We start from the raw sequence: 17,964 nt of genomic DNA on the forward strand, positions 1-17,964 counted from the left end.
GCACCACAGGATAACTTAAGTGCGAAGGAGTCGTGTGTGTGTGAGTTACGTGTTGTCTTGCCTCTCATGTGTGAGACCGAGAGACTGTGTGTGTGTGTGTGTGTGTGTGTGTGTGTGTGTGTGTGTGTGTGTGTGTGTGTGTGTGTAGACTGGAAGCTTGCAGCCCAGAGAGATGGAGAGAGAGAGAGAGAGAGAGAGAGAGAGAGAGAGAGAGAGAGAGAGAGAGAGAGAGAGAGAGAGAGAGAGAGAGAGAGAGAGAGAGGCGGCAAAAGGTCATAGGAACAGACCGAGGGAGGGAGTCAAGTCAGGGAACCACTCCATCGTCTTTAGTCTTGCCATCAATAAAATCACAATTTAAAAAAAAAAGAAGTGAAGAATGACATTATTATTAAAGTTAGTAACATTATCTCTAAAGTGAAGAGTGATATTATTATTAAAGTTAGTAACATTATCTCTAAAGAAGTGAAGAATGACATTATTATTAAAGTTAGTAACATTATCTCTAAAGAAGTGAAGAATGACATTATTATTAAAGTTAGTAACATTATCTCTAAAGAAGTGAAGAATGACATTATTATTAAAGTTAGTAACATTATCTCTCGTTGTAGATGTGCCAGAAGCCAGCATTAACCTGCAGAGGTCCAGGGGCGTGGGTGGCGGCCTGCGGGCGGGCGACTCAGCCACCCTCACCTGTGCCACCCGCTCCAACCCGCCCACTAACAACATCACCTTCATGTTCAACGTAAGACACGTCTACCTGTCTCTCTCTCTCCCTACTGTCTCTCACTCCTGTCCTCTAAGAGACAGACACACACACACACACACACACACATACACACACACACACACACACACACACACATCCTTAAAAAAAAAAAAAAAAAAAAAAAACACCCGCCTCTGCCTTGCCTTGTGAGGCCTTGGTCTCCAGGAATACCTAATGATCCGCCTCGCACTCGGCTAAAGAAGCGTCGCCAAGTGAAGAAAGACAAAAAAGATTCATTCATCCGGTCGGCCATTCATGCCCCACGACCGAGAATATGACGGTCAACTTAATGATATGTGCCGGATGTGGCGGAAGGGCCTATGTAAACAAATGACAACAGACGACACAGTTTCAAACATTGAATATTTTTTTTCACAAGGCAAAAAAAGAAAGTATTTATCTCATATGTCTATCACACCAAGTCCTAGTAAAACGTAATCATCTTTCATCCATTAAATATATTCATTTTGATGAAATATCTTTGGGTAAATCTCTTTTGAATAGTAGATAATTACAATCTCCCAAACCATCTTCTTTGACCAGCAAATATCCCCCACGTTAGAATCTCCTTTGTATATATATATATATATATATATATATATATATATATATATATATATATATATATATATATATATACGAATAAAGTGCCGTTTTTCCATACCATTCTGTGCCGAGTTTGCTGCAAATCAATCTGTAGACAAGTAACACCATTTGGTAATTGTGTGTTTCGGGGAAACGTGAAAAAAAAACAATGTTTGCCTCCATCCATTACGGAAAAAGAAAATACAGTGAACATTTTTAATGGCAACTTGACAGTATTATCTCCAGTGCAGCATTATTAACCTGGTCGCTTTCACTCCCAGATAGACGCCAACAACTTTTCCTGTGAGCAAAGTTGATGCTTTGAAAATGAATCTTGAACATCAACTGACGCCAAGTCATTTATATTCATGTAAATCTTAACGTGGGACTTGCTTTATCAACTCATTTCTCAACCTAAAGTATGAGATTTCAACCATTTCTTTTACAAAATACAAAAAAATTCACAAAAATGTTTATCTCTTGATCTGGTGAGATTTGTGGTCGTAGATATTGACCTGGCTGGAGGGGAGGGTGGGGCGGAAATAAGGCAAATGTCGCGCTGTGCCGCAGAAGTTAAGGTTACTGAAATATTTAATAGGTGAGCGTTCGGCGGGCCAGGCTAACATCTCTCACCCCCGGCCACACTAAAGGGAATATGCTCTTGTCCCCCCCCCCCCCAGCAGTATGTGGTGGGGAGGGGAGAGGCATGTCATACTTGGAATATTATCTAGCAATCTTTATGAACTATGGTGGGGAGAGGACAGGCATGTCACACTTGGGCTATAATGTCTACCAACTTTTATGAGCTATGGTGGGGAGGGGAGAGGCATGTCACACTTGGGTTACATCTAGCAACTTTTATGAGCTATGGTGGGTAGGGGAGAGGCATGTCACACTTGGGTTACATCTAGCAACTTTTATGAGCTATGGTGGGGAGGGGAGAGGCATGTCACACTTGGGTTACATCTAGCAACTTTTATGAGCTATGGTGGGGAGGGGAGAGGCATGTCACACTTGGGTTATGTGGTCTGGCTATTTTCATGTGCAGTTCTATATCTGTATATATTTGATCACATATCTGTGTCTTTGACTATGATTAATGGTTTTAATATATATATATATATATATATATATATATATATATATATATATATATATATATATATATATATACATATATATATATAACTTGGGACAGGGGCGTCCACTGCATCGTGGACAGGTAGTGTGGAATGGACCCAGCAGCCTGACTCTCCTCCACTTGCACTACCGGGACGTCGGACTCTACACCTGCCTGGCCTCCAACACTGTGGGAGACGGCCAGAGCAACGCCGTGGCCCTCAACATCCACTGTGTGTACCCAGGCTGCAGCCAAACTAACCTTAGCATTGGCCCTATCTAACCTGACCTGGGGCTTTAGCCTTATATAGCCGACCTGGGGAGTATCGCTGTAGCTGGGGTAGCAGAACTACCCCATCTACAAGCTGGAGTTAGGCATGACCTCTCTTTTTCTATCTACAGCTTTTGATCTTTATTATCTTACCTTTTTCCTTTTTATATCTTAGCTTTGGCTACATCCTGAGTGAGGTTGAGAGTCTGTATATTTACCCAAGCTAAACTTCAAAAGTTCTAATCTTTACTGAGAATTAATCTTATCCAAGTTTTAATCTTTGCTGGGAATTATTCTTATCTAAGTTTTAATCTTTGCTGGGAATTAATCTTATCTAAGTTTTAATCTTTCCTGGGAATTAATCTTATCTAAGTTCTAATCTTTGCTGGGAATTAATCTAGTTCTAATCTTTCCTGGGAATTAATCTAAGTTCTAATCTCTGCTAGGAATTGATCTTTCCTAAGTTCTAATCTTTGCTGGGAATTAATCTAAGTTCTATACTTTGCTGGGAATTAATCTTATCTAAGTTCTAATATTTGCTAGGAATTAATCTTACCTAAGTTCTAATCTTTGCTGGGAATTAATCTTATCTAAGTTCTAATATTGCTAGGAATTAATCATATCTAAGTTCTAATCTTTGCTGAGACTTTATATTGGATGAAGACTTGGCTGCAGATTCATGTATGTTTATCTTTATCCTACATAATAACAAGTTATCTTTACAGGATGTTTATAATATATATTTCTTTTTTGTTGAGGCTGAAACTTTCTTAGTGTTTTCTTCTAACTATTGCCCTCCTCACGCCACTAACCAACCTCAAACAAACCCTCTACACCACTAACAAACCCCTAACACCACTAACCAATTCCAACAGGTCACAAACAAACTCCCACACTACTAACCAACCCCAACAGGCTACAAACAAACCCCCACACACCACTAACCCACCCCAATAGGCAACAAACAAACCACCCCCACACACACACTATTAACCTACCCTAACAGGCCACAAACAAATCCCTCCCACACCACTAACCAACCCCAACAGACCACAAACAAACCCCCTACACCACTAACCCACCCCAACAGGCCATAAACGAAACCCTTCCACACCACACACAAACCCCCTCCCACACCAGTAGCCACACCCTACAGGTCTTCTGCCCCTACAGATGCGCCAGTGTGTGAGTGGGAGGGAACACAGGAGGTGCTGGCTACTGTAGGGGAGAAGGTGAAGCTGGTGTGCCAGGTCCAGGCGGCTCCACCACAGGTCACCTTCACCTGGGAGGGCCTCACCTTCACCCCAGACATGGGGAAGGTGAGCCCCCCACAACCACCCCTAAATGACTGTTGTATAGAAAATGGTGATACTATCGATAATGGGATGGTGATGGGACCAGATAACATGTGATAGTAATTCATGATAGTGAAACATTATGAATATGAAATATAATGGCCATAATTTTCATGGAATTCCTTTCTCTGTTAATGATGAAGTGGTTAACAGAGTGTAATTAAGGCTTGTAATTACTGGTGGTGTCAGGAACAGTCAGCACCATCACACGAGGACTCCGGGCTGAGGTCTGTAGCCTGGCTGGTGGCTGACAATGTCAGCAGCAGCGAGGGTCAGCAGGTCAAGTGTCAGGCCAGCAACAGTGTGGGTCCGGCTGACCAACCCTGCTACTTCACCATTGTCTTCGTGGGTGAGCAACTTCTGCCTTCATGGCATGACATCCCTAACTTGACATGACACCCCTGGCATGACATGACACTCCTTGCATGACATGACACACAATAGTGGATACAAAGTGTTATCCTCACAACAGTGTACACAAGTGGTGAATTACAACCATGACTGTAAATATAGATGCCAATATAACAATATGTTGGACTGGATGGCAGCAGATTGTTAGTCAGTCAAGTACAGTCCTTATCATGGCTGTGGTAACAAGATCTAACTACCATTCAATCTAATGATACTTAATGATACTTAACTAACAACTTTACTGTCAATGACCTCAATTCAAGGACATTACACAAATGGGTCAGCTCCAAAATGCTTATTTACATCCCCATTTTCACCTGTTTTCATCTCAAATTGGCTACAATTATTGCTAATTCATTTTAAATATCAATATCTCATAATTTATGCAGGGGTCACCTCTAAAAATTCATACAAATGTCAACATTTCCTCCAATTTATTCTCCCCTCCTATATTGGCAGATGAACCCAGCCCTTTGATTGGCTGCCACTACCATGACGTCACAACGGACTCAGCCGAGGTCACGTGCTCACCAGGGATCACCACAGGTCACCTACCCCAGACCTATCACATCCAGGTAATCTGCCAAGAATAATATCTTTATTTCACTATTACACTTGATTACCATTTCCCATGTCAGCGAGGTAGTGCCAGGAAACAGACGAAGGACCCATCCATTCATATATACATATACATACATAAACTCTCACATATGCATATATACATACATATACATTCCTATGAGTCCACGGGGAATGAAACACGATAAGTTCCCAAGTGCACTTTCATGTAATAATCACACCATCAGGGGAGATACAAAAAAGAAATAGAAGTTAGTTGACATACAACAAAGAGACGTATCTAGGACGCCATTTGGTTTACCAAATACATATACATATTCATGTATTGCACTTAATCGCTCTTTCCCACGTCAGCGAGGTAGCAGAAGAAAACAGACGAAGAATGGCCCAACCACTCATATACCCATATAAACACTGTATATACATAAACTCCCATAAATGCACATATACATACATATACATTTCAACGTATACATACATATACATACACAGAGATATACATATATACACGTACATATTCATACTTGTTGCCTTCATCCACTCCCATCGCCACCTCACCACAAAGGAAGTAGTTACATGAATTAACATCTATTTGCTATTCATGTTTTGCATAGGGAAGGATTTAACCCTTTAAGTTGCAGGTGTTGTTGGATGACCCTACAGGTGTTGGAAGGTGACCCTACAGGTGTTACAGGTGCCGGAAGGTGACCCTATAGGTGTTGCAGGTGTTGGTGGGTGACCCTACAGGTGTTGAAGGTGCTGGAGGATGACCATACAGGTGTTACAGGTGTTGGAGGGTGACCCTACAGGTGTTGCAGGTGTTGGAGGGTGAGGTACTGGTAGCGTCCTTCAACAGAAGTGAGCCCAAGTTCAGCGTGACGTCACTGTCCCCTGGGAGGGGGTACCTGCTGGTCATGTACACCAGCCATGCCCGGGGGCGAGGCCCCCCCACCACCCTTCTGCTAAAGACACACACACCCAAGGCCCAGCACGTTGCCTCAGAGAGTCTCTCCGTCAACCTTGAGGGTATGTGGCTGTTTCATAGGGTATATGGCTGCACCACAGGGGATGTGGCTGTATCATAAGGTATGAGTATGTATCAAAAAGGTATGTGGCTGTACCATGAGGTCAACACTACCTCCTATATGTATGTTGAGTGTGGTTGTGTGTGTGTACCACAAGACTGAGACTGCCTCACTTGTCTATCTGTATGACATTATTTATCTGTATATACAGTACAGTGAAAAAGCTGTACTCTTGTAGGGCCCCATCTCTTGAACTTTCTGTACCACAACATGTTAAACTGTGTACTGTCCACATTCATAATTACAGTATCGATATTTTAGACCATCATGAAGGAGTTATATTGTTCAACTTAACTCTTTCCCACCTCTCAGTATCATCAGATATCTTAGATATTATTGTTTTTCTTTATCCCATTATGTTTGGTATCTTTTTTTGATCAATTAGTTATAGTGTTGAGTTCCTAAACTTTTTATCTGATATCTAAGTCACATGTCCTAGTTATCTGCATAATGGTGCATTTAGTTGCTTGAACTTGTTACATATATTCTTATTATTTATTTTGCTTTGTCGCTGTCTCCCGCGTTTGCGAGGTACCGCAAGGAAACAGACGAAAGAAACGGCCCAACCCACCCCCATACACATGTATATACATACACGTCCACACACGCAAATATACATACCTATACATCTCAATGTACACATATATATACACACACAGACACATACATATATACCCATGCACACAATTCACACTGTCTGCCTTTATTCATTCCCATCGCCATCTCGCCACACATGGAATACCATCCCCCTCCCCCCTCATGTGTGCGAGGTAGCGCTAGGAAAAGACAACAAAGGCCCCATTCGTTCACACTCAGTCTCTAGCTGTCATGCAATAATGCCTGAAACCACAGCTCCCTTTCCACATCCAGGCCCCACACAACTTTCCACGGTTTACCCCAGACACTTCACATGCCCTGATTCAATCCACTGACAGCACGTCCACCCCGGTATACCACATCGATCCAATTTACTCTATTTCTTACCCGCCTTTCACCCTCCTGCATGTTCAGGCCCCGATCACTCAAAATCTTTTTCACTCCATCTTTCCACCTCCAATTTGGTCTCCCACTTCTCCTCGTTCCCTCCACCTCCGACACATATATCCTGTTGGTTAATCTTTCCTCACTCATTCTCTCCATGTGCCCAAACCATTTCAAAACACCCTCTTCTGCTCTCTCAACCACGCTCTTTTTATTTCCACACATCTCTCTTACCCTTACATTACTTACTTGATCAAACCACTTCACACCACACATTGTCCTCAAACATCTCATTTCCAGCACATCCACCCTCCTGCGCACAACTCTATCCATAGCCCACGCCTCGCAACCATACAACATTGTTGGAACCACTATTCCTTCAAACATACCCATTTTTGCTTTCCAAAATAATGTTCTCGACTTCCACACATTCTTCAAGGCTCCCAGGATTTTCGCCCCCTCCCCCACCCTATGATTCACTTCCGTTTCCATGGTTCCATCCGCTGCCAGATCCACTCCCAGATATCTAAAACACTTTACTTCCTCCAGTTTTTCTCCATTCAAACTTACCTCCCAATTGACTTAACCCTCAACCCTACTGTACCTAATAACCTTGCTCTTATTCACATTTACTCTTAACTTTCTTCTTTCACACACTTTACCAAACTCAGTCACCAGCTTCTGCAGTTTCTCACATGAATCAGCCACCAGCGCTGTATCATCAGCGAACAACAACTGACTCACTTCCCAAGCTCTCTCATCCCCAACAGACTTCATACTTGCCCCTCTTTCCAAAACTCTTGCATTCACCTCCCTAACAACCCCATCCATAAACAAATTAAACAACCATGGAGACATCACACACCCCTGCCGCAAACCTACATTCACTGAGAACCAATCACTTTCCTCTCTTCCTACACGTACACATGCCTTACATCCTCGATAAAAACTTTTCACTGCTTCTAACAACTTGCCTCCCACACCATATATTCTTAATACCTTCCACAGAGCATCTCTATCCACTCTATCATATGCCTTCTCCAGATCCATAAATGCTACATACAACTTGTTATAGGGATGTATTTTAACATGTCGTTTTACCTGCCTAAGTGACAGCATCAAGAGCACAAGAACAATAGCCTCATTTGCACACATTTATTGACTATCTCTCTCTCCTGCCATGTCCAGCATCCTGTAAATAATGGAATATGATTTTCTTGCTTCCTAAAGCAGTACAGAAGGAGGAGCCTCCCAGCCCAGTGGAGGAGTCTGCACCTGCCACGCCCTTGAGTGTGGTGATGGCGGGCGTGGTGGTTGGTGTGGTGATGGCGGTGGCTGTGGTGGTGGCTGTCACGGTGACCTGCCGTGCCCACCATCAGCACCACCAAGCCCACATGCCGAGCGAGACTCACTACCACCACACCACCTCACAGGACTCCTTGATGGAGGTGCCCGTCACAGCCCTGTACCGCTCCTGCAGCAGACACCCCTCCTGTGGTGAGTCCTGGCCTAGCACATGTGGTGCAGCTCAAAGCCATACAGGGCGTTATACTCTGTCCACTTCCTCATGTCCCTCTATGCTTTTCCTCTGCCAAGCTTCCAGTTGTACTCTCCCATCAGACAAGTGTTCTGTGTTCATGTGATCATGACTTACTGATCCAAGTGTACTGATCACATCTCTAACTCTTCTTCCAGTGTTGAGAGGGTAATGGATCCCCTCCCCTCCTCCTCCTCCTGCATTGCTCATACCTCCCATTCTTGTTGCATTCCTGTGAACATTCTCTAACAGCTCTGGCTGTTTCTTCAAGTGGGAAGGCCAGACAACTGTGGCACATTACAGTTTAGGAAGAATACTTGTCATGTGTATCTCCCCCACACATAACTTACAGTCTATGAATTTGAAGGCCATTTTGACTGCACCAGATTATGGAAGTCTGTTCCCCTGGAGTAAATCTTTATGACTAGGTTGTTTCCATCCTTATACTTATACCATCTTCAGGGGTAATATTGCCCTGAAGAAACCCCTATTTTACTTTGTGGTCCTTATCTAGTATCAGCTGATCACTTTTTCTTAAAGGGAGGTCCATATGTAAAGTGAATGTGTGTGTGTGTGTGTGTGTGTGTGTGTGTCAGTACACCTAAAGAGTCTGACACAGTGTCTCTCTCTCTTTTCCTGTCAGAACTGCTGACAACTTTCTCTCCTGGGCCCATAGTTGTGACTCAAGTCACACCCAGAAGGTCGTTCAGCCGTTCCTCACTACCACGTCGGAGGGCCTCTACCCTGAGCACCCCAGGCAGCAGATCCCCCAGGCCAGTTCGTCCCAGAGCCTTCTCATGTCGCGGTGGTGCAGTCCATGTGCTGCAGGTGGATGCTGCCAACCCCCGAGCTGCTCTTTCCTCCCCCTCCAGGTGGACGACCCTTAGAGGCTTGAGGGGTGGAGCCTTGAGACTTGAGCAAGACTCGGACTCCTCCACCTTCTCACTTCGCCGTGAGCCCTTCCAGCAAGGGTCTGGACTCCAGACCACCCCTAAGTTCCAGTCAACACCCCATGTCCACCTCTCGCCCCAGTGTTTCTTGTCATCCCAGGATCGATGTCCATCCCAGCCACATATGTCACCCCAGGGGTATGACATCAGGGGCCTCCCCCAGGTGCGTCGTCGATCACAGTCACAGTCGTTGTCCCACAGTTACGACAGGAGTCCCCGGGTTCGTCGTCCATCCCTGTCCCACTCATCAACCCCGAGTTATGACATGGCAGACCTCCTCCTGCGGCTTCGTCGTTCCTCAACCCAGAGATATGACCTCACACGCTTGCCCCAGGGTCGTGGTGCTTCCCAGTCACCCCGGAGTTATGACGTAAGGAACCTACCAAAGATTCGTTGTTTATCCCAACCACATTCATCTCCCCAGAGGTACAACATCACAGATCTACCCCTATCTCATCCCCAGGATCAGGTGGCCAATCTCCCCGAGGGTATACCAGGAATACAAGTAACCCCTGTGGCACACAGTGCTACTCTCCCACACACCACACCCCAGCCTCTCACCACTACACCCTCTCCCACTATGGGGTTCCCTCACACTGATTCCCAGTTTAACTCCCCAACATGGCTTCGCTCCCCCCTTCACCCTAGTTCCTCTGGTTGTGTGTCACCTTCACCACACCTTAGCACAACTCCACAGATCAAGACTCACATCTCACCCCCAGACACTCTCTCCCGACTAGCATCTCAAGTTCATTCGACTATCCAGGGGCACCATCAACTTGAACCCCATACAATCACAGCAATCCCATGTCCCCAGACCCCAGATAGGGACCTCTCAAGTGACAATCCCCCAGAGATACATCCCTCAACAAACATCCAACAGGAAGGTACACATTATACCTCTCATGAAAGATCTTCAATAAAACTTTATCCAACTTTTAGGTCGTTTGAATTCTGAATACTCCTGTGCTGTCTTGTAATTAATAACCTTTTTTCATGACTTAGGTCTGATAGTTTACCTTGAAGCTCCTGTCAAAATCTGGGTTTTATCTGAGCAAAAATGGGTATGTTTGAAGGAATAGTAGTTCCAACAGTATCATATGGTTGCATGGCATGGGCTATAGATAGGGGTGTATGGAGGAGGGTGGATGTGTTGGAAATGAAATGTTTAAGGACGATATGTGGTGTGAGGTGGTTTGATTAAGTAATGAAAGGGTAAGAGAGACGTGTGGAAATAAAAAAAAGATGTGGTTGAGAGAGCAGAAAAGGGTGTGTTGAAATGGTTTGGCCTTATGTAGAAAATGAGTGAGGAAAGATTGAAAAAGAGGATATATGTGTCTGTGGTGGAGGGAACAAAGAGAAGCAGGAGATCAAATTGGAGGTGGAAGGATAGAGTGAAAAAGATTTTGAGTGATTGGGGCCTGAACATACAGGAGGGTGAGAGGCATGCAAGGAACAGAGTGAACTGGAATGATGTGGTATACTGAGGTCAACGTGCTGTCAATGGATTGAACCAGGGCATGTGAAATGTCTGGGGTAAACCATGGAAAGGTCTGTGGGGCCAGGATGTGGATAGGGAGCTGTGGTTTCAGTGCATTACACATGACAGCTAGAAACTGAGTGTACGCAAATGTGGCCTTTCTTGTCTGCTTTCCTGGAGCTACCTTGTTGAAGCAGGGGGTAGCGATGCTGTTTCCTGTGGGGCAGGGTAGTGCCAGGAATGGATAAGGCAAGCAAGTATGAATATGTGCATGTGTATATGTGTGTATATGTTGATATGTATACGTATATGTGAGTGTATGGGTGTTTATGTATATACATATGTATACGAGTGGACGGGTCATTCTTCATCTGTTTCCTGGTGCTACCTCGCTGATGCGGGAAATGGCAATCAAGCATGAAAAAATGAACATGAAAGGTTTCATCAAAATAAAAATGTTATTACCCTAATATCTTCCCATACACAAAAAAACCTATTGCCATTGCCCCTCCTTCCCTAAAGATGCTACATAATGTGGTGGAACATAACTGGATATCTCTCATACATAAACACAATGACAGAATGACAGAATCAGTCTATTGATGTATACCATGATTTATTAGATATTATGAAGCAGAATACTCTTTCATACACCTAACAAGCATGGAATTTATCAGAGAAAACGGTTTGAGGTTTCTTGCACTAGTTTATATAATTTTGATAGTTTCATTCATAAGACCAAATGCCAGAATATCCACTTTCATCTTCCATAAAATGAGTCATTTAGCCCAGTAAAAATATATTCTCTGAAAAAGTGTTTCACTTATGTTCATGTATATTACATGTGGCAGTCCATTAAACAAAACAGGATAATGTTTCATGTTCAAAAAAAGAGGCTGTTATAGACCTCACAGGAAATTGCCAGCCTCTTAATACACTTCAGGTGTAACTGTGGATCAAAACAGAAATTGCCATGATTCTGTATCAGACTATATCACAGTATCCTAATGGCAATTATACCTTGGAAAATGGCAAGATGTGAAAAGATCACAGACAGCCAATGCACATTGGACCAGTAGTTCTACCTGGACTGTGATCCATTAAGATTTAATATAGTTATCTTGTGCCTTGAACTTGTGGCTTCTGTGTATGTGTTATACATACGTATAAAAAGCTTGGGTGAACATGTAAATGGGTTGCTTTTATCAATTAGCACAGCCAACCAATTCCAGCGTACATTTTCATGGATCATGATGACATAAATAAAACATCACTGTGGAAAGCTTCAACAAATCTCTAAACTATGAAAATTTCAAATTAATGAAATACAAATCAAATACTCTCTACCATGACTTGAGTATTATGTCATAAACTGCAGGCATCAAATAACATGATATTAAAAAAAATTACATTTTCAGTTAGGTGTTCTATTCTTTTTTCCCCTGATATTTTGCTGATGCATCTATACTAAACTTCAAGTATTATGTTACAAAACCATGGTCATATAATTTGAGTTGCTTTGATATATCACTTCACCTCTTCATATTAGTATACTGCATCATCTTACAGGGATGAAAGGGTGTCCAGAGAACAGTGTGTGGAAGGAGAAGAACAGTGTTATGGACTAAATTTACATGAAGCAATATTGGTATAAAAAGTGTCTGACAAGAGAATATTACAGAAAAATTTTAAAGAATGAAAGGTAAAGTGAGTAAAACAATACTGTGAACACAAATGTAAACAAGTAAGATGTTAGATGTGAAAGAATAAAGAGTAAACAAATGATTTTGAAAAGATACGTAAAAGATACGTGTTAATTGACAGGCGTGCGAAAGAGAGACTTTTGGATGTTAATGTGCTGAGAGGTGCAACTGGAGGGATGTCTGATCATTATCTTGTGGAGGCTAAGGTGAAGATTAGTATGGGTTTTCAGAAAAGAGGAGTGAATGTTGGGGTGAAGAAGGTGGTGAGAGTAAGTGAGCTTGGGAAGGAGACCTGTGTGGGGAAGTACCAGGAGAGACTGTGTACAGAATGGAAAAAGGTGAGAACAATGGAAGTAAGGGGAGTCGGGGAGGAATGGGATGTATTTAGGGAATCAGTGATGGATTGCGCAAAAGATGCTTGTGGCATGAGAAGAGTGGGAGGTGGGCTGTTTAGAAAGGGTAGTGTGTGGTGGGATGAAGAAGTAAGAGTATTAGTGAAAGAGAAGAGAGAGGCATTTGGACGATTTTTGCAGGGAAAAAATGCAATTGAGTGGGAGAAGTATAAAAGAAAGAGACAGGAGGTCAAGAGAAAGGTGCAAGAGGTGAAAAAAAGGGCAAATGAGAGTTGGGGTGAGAGACTATCAGTAAATTTTAGGGAGAATAAAAAGATGTTCTGGAAGGAGGTAAATAGGGTGCGTAAGACAAGGGAGCAAATGGGAACTTCAGTGAAGGGCGTAAATGGGGAGGTGATAACAAGTAGCGGTGATGTGAGAAGGAGATGGAATGAGTATTTTGAAGGTTTGTTGAATGTGTCTGATGACAGAGTGGCAGATATAGGGTGTTTTGGTCGAGGTGGTGTGCAAAGTGAGAGGGTTAGGGAAAATGATTTGGTAAACAGAGAAGAGGTAGTAAAAGCTTTGCGGAAGATGAAAGCCGGCAAGGCAGCAGGTTTGGATGGTATTGCAGTGGAATTTATTAAGAAAGGGGGTGACTGTATTGTTGACTGGTTGGTAAGGTTATTTAATGTATGTATGACTCATGGTGAGGTGCCTGAGGATTGGCGGAATGCGTGCATAGTGCCATTGTACAAAGGCAAAGGGGATAAGAGTGAGTGCTCAAATTACAGAGGTATAAGTTTGTTGAGTATTCCTGGTAAATTGTATGGGAGGGTATTGATTGAGAGGGTGAAGGCATGTACAGAGCATCAGATTGGGGAAGAGCAGTGCGGTTTCAGAAGTGGTAGAGGATGTGTGGATCAGGTGTTTGCTTTGAAGAATGTATGTGAGAAATACTTAGAAAAGCAAAGGGATTTGTATGTAGCATTTATGGATCTGGAGAAGGCATATGATAGAGTTGATAGAGATGCTCTGTGGAAGGTATTAAGAATATATGGTGTGGGAGGCAAGTTGTTAGAAGCAGTGAAAAGTTTTTATCGAGGATGTAAGGCATGTGTACGTGTAGGAAGAGAGGAAAGTGATTGGTTCTCAGTGAATGTAGGTTTGCGGCAGGGGTGTGTGATGTCTCCATGGTTGTTTAATTTGTTTATGGATGGGGTTGTAAAGGAGGTAAATGCAAGAGTCCTGGAAAGAGGGGCAAGTATGAAGTCTGTTGGGGATGAGAGAGCTTGGGAAGTGAGTCAATTGTTGTTCGCTGATGATACAGCGCTGGTGGCTGATTCATGTGAGAAACTGCAGAAGATGGTGACTGAGTTTGGTAAAGTGTGTGGAAGAAGAAAGTTGAGAGTAAATGTGAATAAGAGCAAGGTTATTAGGTACAGTAGGGGTGAGGGTCAAGTCAATTGGGAGGTGAGTTTAAATGGAGAAAAACTGGAGGAAGTGAAGTGTTTTAGATATCTGGGAGTGGATCTGTCAGCGGATGGAACCATGGAAGCGGAAGTGGAGCATAGGGTGGGGGAGGGGGCGAAAATTTTGGGAGCCTTGAAAAATGTGTGGAAGTCGAGAACATTATCTCGGAAAGCAAAAATGGGTATGTTTGAGGGAATAGTGGTACCAACAATGCTGTATGGTTGCGAGGCGTGGGCTATGGATAGAGATGTGCGCAGGAGGATGGATGTGCTGGAAATGAGATGTTTGAGGACAATGTGTGGTGTGAGGTGGTTTGAGCGAGTAAGTAACGTAAGGGTAAGAGAGATGTGTGGAAATAAAAAGAGCGTGGTTGAGAGAGCAGAAGAGGGTGTTTTGAAATGGTTTGGGCACATGGAGAGAATGAGTGAGGAGAGATTGACCAAGAGGATATATGTGTCGGAGGTGGAGGGAACGAGGAGAAGAGGGAGACCAAATTGGAGGTGGAAAGATGGAGTGAAAAAGATTTTGTGTGATCGGGGCCTGAACATGCAGGAGGGTGAAAGGAGGGCAAGAAATAGAGTGAATTGGAGTCATGTGGTGTACAGGGGTTGACGTGCTGTCAGTGGATTGAAGCAAGGCATGTGAAGCGTCTGGGGTAAACCATGGAAAGCTGTGTAGGTATGTATATTTGCGTGTGTGGACGTGTGTATGTACATGTGTATGGGGGGGGGGGGGGGGGGTTGGGCCATTTCTTTCGTCTGTTTCCTTGCGCTACCTCGCAAACGCGGGAGACAGCGACAAAGTATAAAAAAAAAAAAAAAAAAAAAAAACGTAAAAATTCTAAGATTTTCAATTTATCACAGGATAGCAGTAAAGGCTGAAAGGTCTACAAGAGGAATAAAAGTGTGTGACAAAGATTGTAGGATGTTGATAAGAGATGATGAAGTTTATAATAGTGGAGTGAGAATTTTTGTGGATAATTTTGGAGGAAGTAATACCTTTCCATATATGGTTAGGAAGCAGAGTAAGTAAGAAGCAAAAGATACTCCAGAGAAAACTGGGAGAATAACATTGAAATAATGATTCCAAAAAATTTCAAAATGAACATTTGAAAGGGATCAGGATCGAGACAAAAAAATGAAAGGGAAAAGCAGTTGAATAAGAATTGTGGGTAAGTATGACTGCATGACTGCAGCAGACAAAAACAGACTTTAAGACATTCTAAGTGTAAAAGGTGCAACATAAGTTAGTACCTGTACAATAATTAGTTGGCCAAGTAGATGTCTGATACTGTTAAATAAGATACCTTACAGGTGAGGAAGATCTAAAGAAAGAAGTTTTACATACCAGATTTTGCACTTGGGTATCAGAAGAGAACTTTAGCATACAAGACTAGATGGTATCAATGGTTACCAAGTATCAAAAAAAGGCAAAGTTTGAATTAATACATAACTGTTAACTATAAAAAAGAGAACACTAAAATGACTACTTGGGAATTTGTATATATAAAATTAGAAATTTTTTTTTCATGTATTAACAACTAGTTCCTCTGTCATGAGGGTTAATAGAGTTGATTTTACTTTTCCATAATGAAATTTGTATATCACTTAGGTAATCTGTGATTTCATAATGGCAAGAGAAGAAAGACAGCACTTCATATACTAATGTGTTGACAAGTAAAATCAATATTATCATTCTTGTATTTAATAGACCCATACAATTTTGTAAATGACACGCTCATCAAATATATTAAAAATAGCACGTATGATAGGAAAATCACTCAACTACTTGCCAGGAGCTAATGACAGGGTCCTCATATTCTATTCATGCAAGACTCACAGTCTTTGATATAGGAACTATTGTTAAAATTTCTCGTTTATCTTTAATCACAGGCGTGTGGTGCATGCAGAGTCATCTACAACCTTTTTAGTTACCAACCATCTTTACACCTTCAACTTTTCTGGTTTTAAAACCCAACACTACATCAACATATGTCAAAGGATTCTGTATGTTGATTTGATTATCAAGTATAAAAAGTAATTGTTAGATGTTCACACTGGGAAGTAAATACGGATGAGAAGACTGAGGACAGCCTCTACATTAAAGCAAGATATGAAGAAGCTGAAAAAAGGAGAGCAAAAGAGGAAAAGATAAACACATATGAAATAAAAAGACTAAAATCTTGAAGAAAAAGCTGGGACATCAAAATCTTTGTTAGACTTCTCAATGGGCTCTAACATGGCAAAATTCTCGAATAAATGTAATACTGTCTAAAACACAGTAAAATTCTTATCATACCTCAATACTATATATCATGCCTAATAATATATACTATAATAAAATATATCATACCTAATAATATATACTATAATAAAATATATCATACCTAATAATATAAAATATATCATACCTAATAATATATATAATACATCATACCTAAATACTATACAAACAGTTCATCAGGATACTTGTCTGGTTTTAAAAATCCAGTATTCAAAGCCATATTATAACTAGAAAAACAAAGACATGAAAAGAAACTATCAAAACCAACAAATATGGAAATACTTACATTTACGAAAGCATTTTTTCTATTTTGTTACAATAATAACAATTCCTTGTAGATTCTGATTTCTTCATGAATGGCAACAAAAACTGACAAAAATTTCAGTAACATATGACTAATTCTGTAGTCACCGGTTACTACAAAGGTATGAAATCATGACGTGGCAGTGATTCCTGCTTAAAGCTTTTGGGGAAGTGAAGTAATTCCATCACAAAATAAGTTAACATTATTTCTTAGGATACATAAAATGTAATCTACACACTAATAAATATTGCATGAAGAGAATAAGTAAAGATTAAGTCTGCAACTATTTACACATTCAGAAATACAGCCAAATGGAAGTACAACTAATAAAAGCCATGTTTAATGTCATATGGCAGACAGTATAATAACAATGAAGAAATAATAATAATCTAAGTTACTAATAGACATAAGATATTCATTAAAAAACAAGTTTATGTATTCAACACATGTAACTTACATCACTTAAAAATACTAAAAAATAATAATCTATTGCAACTTATATAAGTTATACATCTGGAAAAACAAAAGAATAAGTGAAGACAATAAATGATGACAATAAAACATATACAACATGGACTGATAAAGTAAGTCATCCCTCACCCACTTCCCCTTCCTTGTTTGACTTCATAATTTGGATAAAAGTCTTGCTCTTTCTAAAATACATACAGGAGTGCAAATAACATCTCTTAAGTTAGCTATGAATAGTTTATTCATGTCATGCTGAAAAAATGTCATCAAAATTACCTTAAA

At 41.5% G+C, this 17,964-nt stretch overlaps 1 protein-coding gene across 7 annotated transcripts in view; it reads left to right on the forward strand.

Annotated features, from left to right (window-relative positions):
- The window catches only part of LOC139764871 (uncharacterized), a 58,237-nt gene extending 42,885 nt beyond the window's left edge, over nt 1-15,352 (forward strand). For 4 of the 7 annotated variants that reach the window (XM_071691902.1, XM_071691907.1, XM_071691903.1 and 1 more), the window contains 8 exons: nt 609-742; nt 2,550-2,703; nt 3,915-4,060; nt 4,286-4,445; nt 4,967-5,082; nt 5,905-6,112; nt 8,383-8,649; nt 9,333-12,576. In XM_071691902.1, coding sequence (XP_071548003.1) covers nt 609-742; nt 2,550-2,703; nt 3,915-4,060; nt 4,286-4,445; nt 4,967-5,082; nt 5,905-6,112; nt 8,383-8,649; nt 9,333-10,597 — 2,450 coding nt within the window. In that variant the 3' untranslated portion in view covers nt 10,598-12,576. Of the gene's footprint in view, nt 1-608; nt 743-2,549; nt 2,704-3,914; nt 4,061-4,285; nt 4,446-4,966; nt 5,083-5,904; nt 6,113-8,382; nt 8,650-9,332; nt 12,577-12,688 lie in introns of those variants that run through there. The other 3 variants (XM_071691908.1, XM_071691906.1, XM_071691905.1) reach the window with 3 other exon arrangements.
- The last annotated feature ends 2,612 nt before the right edge of the window (nt 15,353-17,964 follow it).

This window comes from Panulirus ornatus, chromosome 51, assembly GCF_036320965.1.
Source record: "Panulirus ornatus isolate Po-2019 chromosome 51, ASM3632096v1, whole genome shotgun sequence".
Taxonomy (NCBI): Eukaryota; Metazoa; Arthropoda; class Malacostraca; order Decapoda; family Palinuridae; genus Panulirus; species Panulirus ornatus.